This window comes from Poecilia mexicana, unplaced genomic scaffold (assembly GCF_051168715.1).
Source record: "Poecilia mexicana isolate PSO_F unplaced genomic scaffold, ASM5116871v1 scaffold_22, whole genome shotgun sequence".
NCBI classification, from domain to species: Eukaryota; Metazoa; Chordata; class Actinopteri; order Cyprinodontiformes; family Poeciliidae; genus Poecilia; species Poecilia mexicana.
The window spans coordinates 21,823,223-21,836,314 of NW_028263391.1; the positions used below are offsets into that span (position 1 = coordinate 21,823,223).

The following is a 13,092-nucleotide window of genomic DNA, read 5'->3' on the forward strand; positions in this document are numbered from 1 at the left end:
CCTCACCAAAACCACTTCATGACAAGTAGTTTTCATTATTGGGTTGAAGACAGTCTATTACACTTTTACAGTCGACTGTAGCTACATTTCTTACATGGTATATTGAAATTTAAAGCCTAATAAAATAGATCTAAATAAAAATAATTGGTACTTTGAGGAATTATTAATGAAAAAACTGAAAAATAGCCAAAACCTGCATTTATTTATATATATTTTATTAAAAATTAATTTGTTTCTTTATCATTTTTAGTCAAAGTTTTAAGAGCCATTGTGGAAGGTCAGAATGTTGCAGGTTGTAGAGCCGTCATACAATAACTAATGACTTGAGTGACTTATTCAAATTCATTTACCCAATTAGAAAACTCTTGTCACTGGAAATCACCAATTAAACTAAATGCATGTACTAAGCTCACATCTAATGCACACATTATCGTGAAGCTCAACAGCACTTCTAAACCGTGAACCCGTTATTTTGTGGAACAAACAGGAAAATGGAAAATGCACCGAATCAGAAACTTGGTGAATTTTCTGACCTGCAGAGTTCATCCTCACCGTGACTCACCACTTTACTGCAGCTAAGTGGAATCGGCTGTCCTGCGACTTCACAGAGATTACTGCTGACATAGTGCTAATTTAATACTTCCTGAAATATGGGGAAAATTAAAAACACAAGGATGACTCGGTAACGGTTGCTTTGAGAGTTGTTTGTTCTCTTCCTCTATCAGGACTGTTCCAACATGTTATTGTTTTTGCACTCTGACGGGATCTCCACCCTCTGCTATTGGAAACGATCTGTGCAAACAGAAAGGACATGTTTCGTATTTCAAACTAACAGTTGGCAAGAGACGTTACTTAGAGAAACACTTTACTGCCAAAAGTATTCGCTGACCTGCCTTAACTCACACATGAGCTTAAGTGACGTCCCATTCCTAATCCATGGGGTTCATTCAGTATGACACTGGTCCACCCTTAGCAGCTTGAACAGCTTTTACTCTTCTGGGAGGCTCTCCTCGAGGTTTAGGAGTGTTTATGGGGATTTCTGACCATTCTCCCAGAAGCACATTTGTGAAGTCACACACTGATATTGGACGAGAAGGCCTGGCTCTCAGACTCTGCTCTAATTCATCCTAAAGGTGTTGAGGTCAGGACTCTGTGCAGGCCAGTCAAGTTCATCCACACCAGGCTCTACCATCCATGTCTGTATGGACCTGCTTTGTGCTCTGGTGAGCAGCCATGTTGGAAGAGGAAGCGGTTACCTCCAAACTGTTCCCACAAAGTTGGGGGCTTGGAATTGTCCAAAATGTCTTGATATGCTGAAGCATTCAGCGTTCCTTTCACTGGAACTACGGGGCAAAGCCCAGCTCCTGAAAAACAAGCCCACAGCATAATGCCTCCTCCACCGAACATTCATGTGGCACAATGCAGTCAGACAAGCACCGTTCTCCTGGCAAACGCCAAACCCAGACTCATCCATCAGATTGCCAGATGGAGAAGTGCGATTCGGCAAACCACCCAGGAGGCAATGTAGTGTATGTTAAATGAGGATAGGAGGCAAATATATATAGAATCAACCTTTAAAACCATTGTTTTCCAACATTAAGTTTGTCAAAATGTATTTTAAAATATGAAAACTGAACCACAGGTAAGCTGTTTTCTGTATCATTTGTCTGCCACAAGTTACTTACTCGCTTTTAATGGTTTTTTTAAGTCCAAGGTTGTGATATAGTTGCAGATGAAGTTGACATTTCTGTGAGTAAAACAAGTGAAATCCAGATCTTGTCGTAAATTGTACCATGAGTGTTGTGTTATAAAGACAGATGATGTTAAGTACAACAGGTTTTCAGCCAAAAAAACAAAATTATGATGTCCACTGTGTGAGATTTAGGTGTTTATTCTGGTGTAGGCGGTATTTCTTTTATTTATTGTAACTGTCTGCACACATGTTTGAAGATTTGCTGCTCTCAAAGAAAGGTTGAAATACAAATACAGTCAATCAATCAGACTATTTATGTAGGACTTTTTATGCTAATAAAAATGCAAAGAATGTTGCAGCTTAAAAATAAAAGTAAAAAACAACGGTAGCCCAATACACACACCATCATTCGAGGAAACATTTTAAATCTAATGAAAAACTTTCTAATCAACTCCTTACTTTATGAAGAACCACTGATAATCTTCATAAGATCGTTTGCATTTTATTTTAGGACTAATTAGAACATATCTGAATGGTATGATAGTTGGAGACATACTAATGTTTATATTTTGATATAAATGTTAGATTAACTTGGTACATTCAGGCCTTTTTGATAAACTCAATGACTTTAAAACAAAGCGCGACTTGGTTTTATTGCTGGCAAAAAGCAATAATCCACGCGCTGCGCGCAGAAAAATCATATCCTAAGGTTATTGTAAAGTTCATTTTAATGTACAGACACAGTTCTGCTCTGATCCTGAAAGAAAGCACACACGTCTTAAAGATAAATAACACATGCCATCTGTTCTACTTTTAAAAGTTCACAAAGCAGCTCAAATGACATGATGAGATCCAGCTCTGAAGGCCGACATGCTGGAACGGAGCGCAGCGGTTTAATTACGGTTTTCCAAAGGGAGCCTTCCAGGTACAGTTTCATCAGTTATGGTCACTCCTAGAGTTCACAATGTTTATCTAGATAATTATAATCCACTGGGGGCTGCCGCTCGTTATGCATGCACAGCATTAGACAGCCCCAAACATTTAATTAAGAAGCTCCACAGCAACAAGTCGGTTTAAAATAAACACCTGCAGTATTTGAGGTGTCTGCGTGATTCAGCCATTGGTGCTGTATGAAAGATGATTCTTCGTTACAGATTTAGTACCAAGTATTAATAAGTTGAGTAAATACACAAAACTTTATTATTAAAGCACTGCAAATATAGAAAATTGTACCAAGTACTTCTGGTGCAGTTTCTAGTGCAAATTTCAGTGTCTTAATACTGAAAATAAGATAAAACTAACTTGAAAATAACTTTTCAGCACAAAATGGGAGCTAGTTGTAAGTCAACAGTTCCTTAATATTAACTCTAAAGTTCTGGTTCCACTGGCAGATTATTTTACTCATAATAAAGAAATTTTACCCACGTTACAAGTTACATAATCTGCCAGGGAAACTAGCACTTTATCCTTCTGTTGTAATGTGATCAGCAACAGGAAGTTACTACAGGTGGAAAAGACGAAGAAGACAAACAGGAAGTGGTAGAAGGATCAAGTGGCAGCAAGTTTTTTATCGACTTATCACGCAAACAAACTTATTCACGCTTGATTTTAATTGTGTTTCTTATTTAATGGGAAAACAGCAATTACTAATTTGTGGTTTTCTTTTGACATTAGCGGAATATAAAATACGTTTTGTGCACATTTGTAATGGAAACTTAGCTAATAATATAAAGCGCATGAGAAAGTTTGCTTCTTAAATTTGACTGTTTCCCAAAATTCATCCAAGATTATTTAAAAGACTAAAACATTATTCTAATGCTTTTTGTTTTATTTACTCTGATTATCTAGATCCTGATACATTTCTAACGTGATACGTTTTCACACAACTGTAAATTAGAATATTTTTTATTCTCAAGGCCCAATAGAAAAAAAAAGGAATGAATGCATTTCCAACAGTCAACACCGTCCACAATAGTGGCATTGTTTACTTCCTCTGTCTATCCTATTTTCCTTAATTATGCTTTTTTTTGCCCACAGTTGTTCACATTTACTAAAAGGCAGAAAACATCTTGAAGCCACAGTCACACTTGAAAGGAACTTCAGCACAGCTGGGTTATCATCTATCTGCTCTCCAACCAGGTCAGAAATGGCCCTCAGGCGTCTCTTTGATCCTCCATTCTCGTATTTTTACGAACACCGCGTTAGCATCATTACACTTAACTACGTGTGAGCAGCAGAGGTACTAACCCTCCGTCTATTCCTTCTTTGTGGGGCAGATGACCAATGGAGACTTCAGGGAAACAAGCGGGACAAATGGAGTCTTTAAATGTTAGACCCACCACCAGACAATGGAGATTTTATGTAATCTGACTGAAATATGGGTCATATTTTCTACAAGTAAAGTTTCATCACTGCAAAAATACAAAATCCGAGCAAGTATTTTGATCCAGTGTCTGCAAATATACTGATATTTGCACCAGAAAGAACTATTTCCATTTGCATATTATTTCACTTTTAACATGAGAAAAATGGAAAGTGAAATAATCTGCCAGTGAAACTAGAACTTTTTATTAAGAGATCATTTACTTAAAGCAAGTTCATACATCACGTTGAAAAGTTACTGGTAAGTTTGATTGTTTTTCAACTGTGCTGCAACATTTGTGCTAGAAATCAAAGTTACTTGGTAAGATTTTGTATTTCTGCAGTGCAGAGAGCAAATCCATGTTAAGTCCAACATTTCTGAGCGGAAAACCGATCAAGTCTCACATATTTGAGGAAAATCCTGGATAAACCTTAAGTTATTCAAAAGAAAGGTTAAAAAAATGATTTAATATAAAAAAATATCCAGTAAATCCAAATCTTGTCTTTTTTCGATGGTATTTTCACGATCCATATCCAACTTTTTCTACATCTAAAAGAAACAATTCCTATTTTTTACCCCCAAAAATCTAAATTGGGCCACTTCAATATGTAAATCAGATATGTATCTATTTTAATAATGTCTGCAATCTGAACTCTTATGTCGCATTTTATCAGACTTTTAAGCCACTGATGTGAGATATGCATCATAATTCTGCACCAGATGAAGCGAATCAGAATGTAAATGTCTGAAGACTAGAATTATGAAAAATATTAAAGAAGTAAATCGCACATGGACATTTCCCAGCAGCCACCAAAGATGCTTCACGCGTAGCATCTGCACCGAGCCAAACACTGATTTCAACATTTCCCTCTTGTTTTGGGGAGACTTCAAATGCGCTTTTTGTTAAATTTAGCAGCGTTTAGATAATTTCCTCCATCTTCTGTCTTCTCTTGATCAGTACAAGAGATTGTTCCCACATGTACTCCCTTACCTGCCTCAAATTCCTGCTGCTCATTCTGAATGTTGCTGTAGGCCTCTTGGCTGCTTTCCTGACCAGTTTTCTTGTTTTTTCATTCGTTCTGGAGGGACTTCCAGTTCTTTACGTCACAATGTTCTCCGCTTAAATAGGACTGTCTTCTAAACTTTGGAAAGTTTTTGTCAATGAGATGCTATTGGGAGCTAATGCGATGTTTGGAAAAACAAAGAATAATCGGAAGCACATTTAAATGATGGGTAACTGATTTTAAAATGAGTTTAAATTAAGTGGTTACTTATAAACACAGTGACATTCTAATTATGGCTATAATGATTAATCAGATTAATCGTGATGAGACGATTATTTCTCTAATCGTCAACTATTTTAGCAAACGATTAATCGTTAACTAGAGTATGCAGACTCAAAATAGTCTATTTGCTGATAAAACAACTTATTCAGAACAGTATTTAAGTCAAAATTGTACAAAATATTTATATATTTTGCATTTAAAATAAAAACATCTTTGTGTGTAAACATGTTTTAGCTTCATCTGGTTCAAATTCACTGAAGGAATGCTGTTTAATTACATTTTAGGCAATAAAATATTTATTTTTTTATTAAAAACGAATTGAATTGTTTGCTTATTTCCATATTTTAATGTATTAACATGTCTTTCTTCTCTTTAATGTGTTTTTATATATTGATGTAGTTATAAAGCAGTAAAATCTCCACAACCTTTGACCTCATCAGGTCATTCCTGAGTCTTGGTAAATCTCTGCCAAATCAGAGGAAACTCCCCCTTTGCTCATAATATTGAGAGATATGAACGGATGTCGAGGAAATGAGAAATAAATCGCAATAACTCGAAGTAAAGCTGAACTTTTAAAGAAACAATATAAGCGAAGGAGCGGAAAGTTCACGTCTGTAATAATGCGTACCTGCGCAGCGTCGCATTTTTTCATATAAAGGTTCAATAATCGCACTTCATCATGTAGACGTTGCCATTTTCATAAATGTGTTTATATCGTTCCCTCTTGACTGTTTATACTCTTTTTAAATCATAACTTTTCCAACTTTATGTTTGATCATCCTTTGATTTAAATGTCTCCTGCTGGAAGAGAGTAAAAAATAAAAAACACTTCAGTTTTTGTGTTTTTCTGCTTTCAGAAAACAAGTTTGTGGTTTTAAAAAGCAGGTGGACATGAAAATGAAGAAAGTAGATTAAATTATATTTCAAATGTGTTAATTTGACAAGGCAGGTCAAAAATATTGACTATTGACTCCTGTCAATACCAACTGTGTTATTTTGACAAGCTGCTCATCAATGGATATGAGATCTTTAGTGAATAAACGTCATTACAAAGAGGAGAAAGAATAAAATGAAATTAGAAAAAAGCAATGAAAAGAAATTTAATTTTACATATTGAAAAAAAAATTAATTAAAAATGTAAAAGGAAAAATATAAACATATAATAATTATTATTAAATAAAATTTGGCAACTTTTTCTGACTTCATCATCTAGTTTTTAGTACAAATATATTATTACATTTGGAAAAAGACAAAACTAACGTACAAGTTTTCAACAAGATATAGAAGCTTGTTTTAAGTCAGTAATTTTAATATAGATTTTTTTAAAAATGGACAGATTATTTATCTTATAGCATGAGAAAAATGTCTTGTTATGCAATAAATAATTTGTCAGTGTAACCAATACTTTTTAAACTCAATATTAAGGAATTATTGACAAGCTCCTATGTCTTTCTGAAAAGTTATTTGTAAGTTAGTTCTGCCTTATTCCAAGCTCAATAAGATATTTGAACTAGAAACTAGTGAAGGATCTCTGTGTTGTTTTGGTGTGAATGACGAGCCACGAGAACGACGGCACAACGGAAACATCCAGAAGGAAACGAAGAAAACAAACGAGTTAAAAACCATGGCAACGTGATTGAACAATCATCATAAAACAGAGGCAATAATTAATCATAAAACATGAAAAATCTGAATTACTACACAAATTAACAGCAATAATAAACAGAAAGATTCACTGAATAAGTCCAGAGGAATGCAGGGAAATTAATTAACACTAAGGAAGTTGAACTAATATTCAAATAGATTTAAATTTAAATCCAGAATATTTGGTAGCCTAAATATAAAACACAAGAGTGAACCAAAACACTCAAACATTGTAAAACATCTCTCTACTTTTATATTTCCTGTCCTTTTCAGGCTTCATTTATATCTTTCTTTCGATTTTCCTTGAAAAATTTCAATTACCTTGAGAATGAACGGTGATTATTTATTTATGTTTTTGTTATTTTTTTTATAAGTGCATTGAATCGCACAGTGGGATTCGTGGTAAATGTGCTGATTGGTGGGAAGGTTGTTCAGATCGTGAAGCTGAAGTGGACCAATGAGCCCCACACAGACCCAGCTGAGTTTTTCCACTGCGTCTTTCTGTGGCCAGTCAATACGGAGTGGGTGTCCAGTGGGCTGTGGGGGCTGGAGCTGGGTGCATTTCATCACATCCACTGCAAAACCAAAACCACCCGGTGGAGCTTAACCCAGAGAAACTGCTTTTCTTTTCATCATCATGGTGTCACAAAGCCTCGTCGGATCCATTTTAATGGGATTTTAGATGCCTAAGTAAATTATTTAGATCTAATTATGATGAAAAGTAGCTTGAAAGTGTAAAAACAGTATGTATAGTGCTGTCTGTGCAAACAAAAATGCATTGTGAAGTCTGTTATATTCAAAATAAAAAACAAATTTTGCACTTTATGGAGCTTTTATGTTATTGGTCAAAGATTAAAAAAGTGAATATCAGTGAAAGATAACCTGATTAAACACAAAAAGAGATTTAAAATTACTGTTTCATGTTTAAAGAGAAGAAAAAGCAATCCAAACATTTCAAAAACAAAATCTTACCAAATATTTCACTCTAGTTTCTAGTGCAAACATCTTAGTAAACTTAAAATAGAATAAAATAAAATGTGCTGAAACGAACATACAAGTACGGTAACTTTGAAGCTTGTTTTCAGTGAATGATTTCTTAACAGTGATGATAAAGTACTAGTTCACTGGCAAATTATTTCACCTGTAACAAGATATTTTGCCCATATTATAAGTGAAATAATCTGTATTGGAACTAGAACGTTTTCATCAATATTAAGGAATTATTAACTTAAAACAAGCTCCGTTATCTTACAGAAAAACTACTTGTAAGTTAGTTTTGTTTTATTTCAAGTGTACTGCGATATCTGGAGTAGAAACTAGACAAACAAATTCTTGGTAAGATTTTGTGTTTTTGCAGTGAACCAATGTGGAATCACTGATACTGACTCTCGTTTGTCGGCTCACTGGGGTCTCTGTTACTTTGGGTTTTCTTGTAAACCACATTGAGCTCCATTATCTACAAATGGAGAAAATATGGAGCGGTGGTGAACAGGAAGCCAAAATCACGTCAATCAACTCATCCAGGATGTCACAAGGGAACAGAAAACAAGATGTGAATGTACTGCAAGCCTAATTTGAAGTCAACCATTAGAAAGGAGGATTTTGTTAAGGTGGCATCACTGGAAAAGATCCAAATCCAAAACATCTGCTGACCCCAATCAACACTAAGCTCTTTTTCACCAACAAACTTATTGATGAACTTTGAGACAAAAATAGAAATGTATGTATTTATTTTTTGTATGTTAAGCAAAGTTTAACATTGCAGTGAAGTTTCCGTTGCTTCTTGGTATTGATTGACCCTTGAATTTATTGCCTCCATTCGTATAATGCATCGCTGCAAAATAAAAAAAATCTTACAAAGTACTTTTGGTCTACAGTGAAGAAAATATCTTGGTAAATTTGAAATAAGACAAAAGAAACGTATAAGTAACTTTACAGCAAGATACAGGAGCTTGTTTTGAGTCTTTAATGTTGATGAAAAAGTAGATTATTTCATTTAAACATTTAAAAATCTGCCAGTGAAAAAAGAACCTTTTTGTCAATATTAAGGAATAATTGACTTGCATGTCTTGTTGAAAAGTTACTTGTGTGTTAATACACTTAAAATAAGAGAAACCAGACAGAAATACTTAAAATTTTGTGTTTATGTTGTGAACATGAACTTGTAGTGTTTGAATTAAAACAGACTCAATTTGTCACTGAACAGGAACAGCGAACAAATTCCTCTGGTTTTTCCTGCGATGACGTCGTAGGAAGATGTTTTATTTGCAGCATTAACTCCTTTTGTTGTCCTGACAAACATTCACACATGCAGCTCAAGACATCAAGCAGTGCAGACTGCAGGAAAACAACTGATGTCATAGAACATGACTTTAAAACATAAACACCCGGATAAAAAAATTCCTTAAGCGCTTGTCAGAACTGGAAAACCAATCGCAGTCTGTGCTGCATGCCGCATTCGCCCCAGGACTTGGACGGAGTGGGAGAACTGACTTAATGCTGTGAAATTTGGCAAACGCTCACCCTGGGCACTTTTAAGTGACTGACTGCAGTAAGAGCCACTTCCAGAGATCCATGCAGCGACTGTAACTTCCCAAGCTGCAAGGGGGAGGACTTGCTAATGTGAGCTCTGCTTGTTAAACTGGGGGCTTGTTGAAGAAGAAAAAAAGTTGACTCTATATGCCAACCGCCCTCCTTAGAATCCATTCGATTGGCTAAACTATTTCTCAGCTAAAGAAATTGTACATTTTTAAGCAGTGATTGAGATAACATGGTAGCTTGATTGGAAATATGCACTTATATGTGCAGTAAAGCAGGCAAACCCAAATTAAAATGATGCTCTTAAACAAAAACATTCTGGCTTAGATGTTATTTATATCTTCCTATCTAAGCTGAAGTCACATTTTCTCCATTTAGTCCAAACAAACCCAGCAGCGGTGTGCTTTATGCTGACAGGCAGGGAAGCAGTTTTCGTGCCAAGTCTTGTCCCCCTGCTGCAGTGTAAATGAATGTAAATCAAATTCTTTCAAGTATTCCTCTTGGGGGAAAATGACAGCTACACAGATGCCAGGATTGTTATTAATATGTTTTTGTCACAGTGCGTGGAAACTGAGGTGAGAAAGGATGAAATCACGCCGCAACAGGAGAACAAATAAAACCCCAAATCCAGGTTACACATTTAAAAACTTTAAATATTAATAAAAAAACAACTTTGATTCTTTAAAGCTATAGAAGTTACAAATAAATGAGAACTTACTTAAGAAAATCACGATGGGGAGATGCTTCCTCCTAAAATCCATGACTTTCCTGGTTGCACGGCCACAGCGAGCGGAGCTTCTGGTTCATTTACTCCCGCATCAACGCGTGGGTCTGACCGCCTGGACGCGCCTCGGCAGACGGACACATGCGCGCTCCTCCGGCCGGACTGTGGAGTTATTTCTCCAAGTTGCGCACTGTTGTTGCCTTTACTCACTCCAGTGATGCTGATGCTGCTGCTGCAGCTCCCGGTGACGACAGAGCCCCAAACCCTCCCCCTCCGTTAGTCACCGCTCCTGCGGGGCTCTTCAGTCCCGCAGATGTTTCTGGTGCGTTTTAAAGGTTTGATGGCAGGATGTGTTCTTGGTCTCTGAAGAAAGCTCCGAGATCATAAAACTAATCTCAGTTAATGAGGTGATAATCTAAGAACAAACCGGAAGGTTGATAATAAAAGCGTCTGCTTCATTTTGACTATAATTAGAGTAGCTGAAAAGCACAATTGCGTTTTTATGAGGCTAAATATGGCTCTCACGCAACTCCTTTCCCAGCTTTTAAGGCTGGGGCTTGTTAATGGGAATCTGATGTAAAGCTGCCGGTCGGCCAGGGGCGGTTCTCGTCTGAATGGGGCCCTGACGCGGCCCCACTTCCTTCAAACCACAGTTGGTAGTAACTGGTTACATTTACTTAAGTAAAGTTTTGGAAAAAATTACTTTTACTAGAGTAAAATGTCTGGATACTCTATCCACTCAGTAATTCTACTGAATGAAGAAAAACCTCATTTTAACCACAAATTCACCAGACACCTGCAGTTTTTGTTACAATTTTATTGGTTTTAAACTGAAAGAAAAAAAAATTATTTTCCTGATCAATTATTTTCATTTTGGCTTTTAAAATACCCCAGATTTCTACATAAAAAGCCCAGTCTGATGATGTAGTTTTAAAATATTAAATAATTGATGTTTTGATTCTTGGTCAGATTCTCTTTTTTTATTAACTTCTTTTATTTTCATTAACTCTTACTTAAATTCATTTTTGAATCATTTTTGATAAACAAAACAAAACCAACACATTAAATATTCCTTACAATAAAACTGAAAAACAATGAAGACACAAAATAAAAAAACTTGTGTTGAAAATGAACTTAAACTATTGTGCAGAATTATTACACAACAAAATGAAAAACATTTTCCCATCTGCTTTTTTTAAGTTAGATTTTTAAATAAATTCAAATTTCTACCATTCAAAATCAAAAGCGCTCAGCCTCCTTTCTTTAAAAACAGGGAGAAGCTTTTTCTTTATGGAGTCTGTCATTTTTCTGATTTGTTAACGATCAACTCTGTGCAGGAGAAACCACAACCTCCCAGACACCGTTCAGAGAAAAGGATTGTTTTCTTTCACCGTAAATCCCGTCTAACAACTGGGTTCAGTTCAGGTGAGGAGAGCGGCTGTTAAAAATTTAATTACTTTACTGCATTGCTGTTTTGACCATTTAAAATAAAAATGCTCAAACTTTGGAACATGGGACAAATGTTTGGAGTTAACAGAAAAAAATAAAACGCAAATAATTTCAATCAAACACATACTTTATAAGTAGTAAAATCAGCAAGTAAATGTTTCACAATTTCAAAATGCATGTTTTTTTTTTTTTAATAAATAGCCCAAATATGGTCCAGTTTCTTTAAATATGTTTTGAAATTCCCCTTTTGGAGGCAAAGCCTACAATTTGATACTGCTGTTTGAGTGAACAGCACAGGGCAGCAAAAGATATTTATTAAAATAACATGCAAATATCGCCTGGTAAAGTTATTCTGGGTTGAAGGGACAAAAACGTGTCACCCCTACCACACTGCTGCCCTGGGCAAACTGCCATATCGCCTTTAAAAATATCTACAGCTGCTTTTAAATATCAGCAAAATCACCTGAAAATCAAACAGAAAATCAAAGTAAATAATTATAATAAAAAGTAAGCTGTTAAAGTTACGGCTGGTAATTTACAACATTATGCTCAACAACAAACTGCTGAGGTAAAATGCTCCAACAAATGCTTTTGGTGTTTTTAAGACAGCTTCCTTTTGGGGATTTGCAGGCTCCACCGCATGCAGAGCATGATGTTAATGGCAGAGAAATCAAATGGAAATATTTTCTGTGACCTTACAAAAAAAAGTGAAAATCAGAACCAAGGTCTGATGAAATGACTGGAGCACTCTAGGAGTAGAGTGCAGGTTTGATAGGAGGGATTTTCATAAAAAAGAAAATCCATTCTGGCCAACATGACTGATTTATAAAGGCACCAAGCCACAGCAACGGGTTGCTGCTATTGTTGACGATTCTGTTAGTGATTTCTTTAGAGTATTTTTAAGGCCGTCTATCTTTACCCACATTTACGTTCAGTTAAATCTCCCTACTCTCAAGTGCTGACCTGTTTGTGCAGCTGTTTTTATATCTGTTTTCACATTTTACCATGTTACAACCTGTCCATTCATTTACCTTATGCTGCGTTTACACTGAAGGCGTCTGATGCTTCACGTTGGATTTGCATTTGGAGTCATTTTGCTCCAGACGCGTTGGGATGAGTCGTCGTTTCCCCTTGCCGGTCTCTTAATACTCTGGCCGATGAAATTAAGAGTGACACCAAAATATAATGTTGTGAAAGCTTCTGCAATCGTAACTGAGGCTCCGATGTCTTTGCTGAACATTTTGCGTTTTGTTTTTATTAAGCGAACGGTGACAGTTGATAACCACAGGTTAGGAGCCGCTTACCTCTTTTTTTCCTCTCCTGGATACTTTGATCCATGGCAGATGAAATAAATTTTGGTGGCCTTAGAATCACATCTCTGCTTTTTGCAGATGAT

General features: G+C 35.9%; 1 protein-coding gene across 1 annotated transcript in view; it reads right to left on the reverse strand.

Annotated features, from left to right (window-relative positions):
• The window catches only part of ltk (leukocyte receptor tyrosine kinase), a 71,314-nt gene that overhangs the window by 58,043 nt on the left and 179 nt on the right, over positions 1 to 13,092 (reverse strand). The window contains exon 2 of the mRNA XM_088002853.1: positions 7,460 to 7,560. Within this exon, the coding sequence (XP_087858979.1) occupies positions 7,460 to 7,560 (101 nt within the window). The remainder of the gene's footprint in view (positions 1 to 7,459; positions 7,561 to 13,092) is intronic.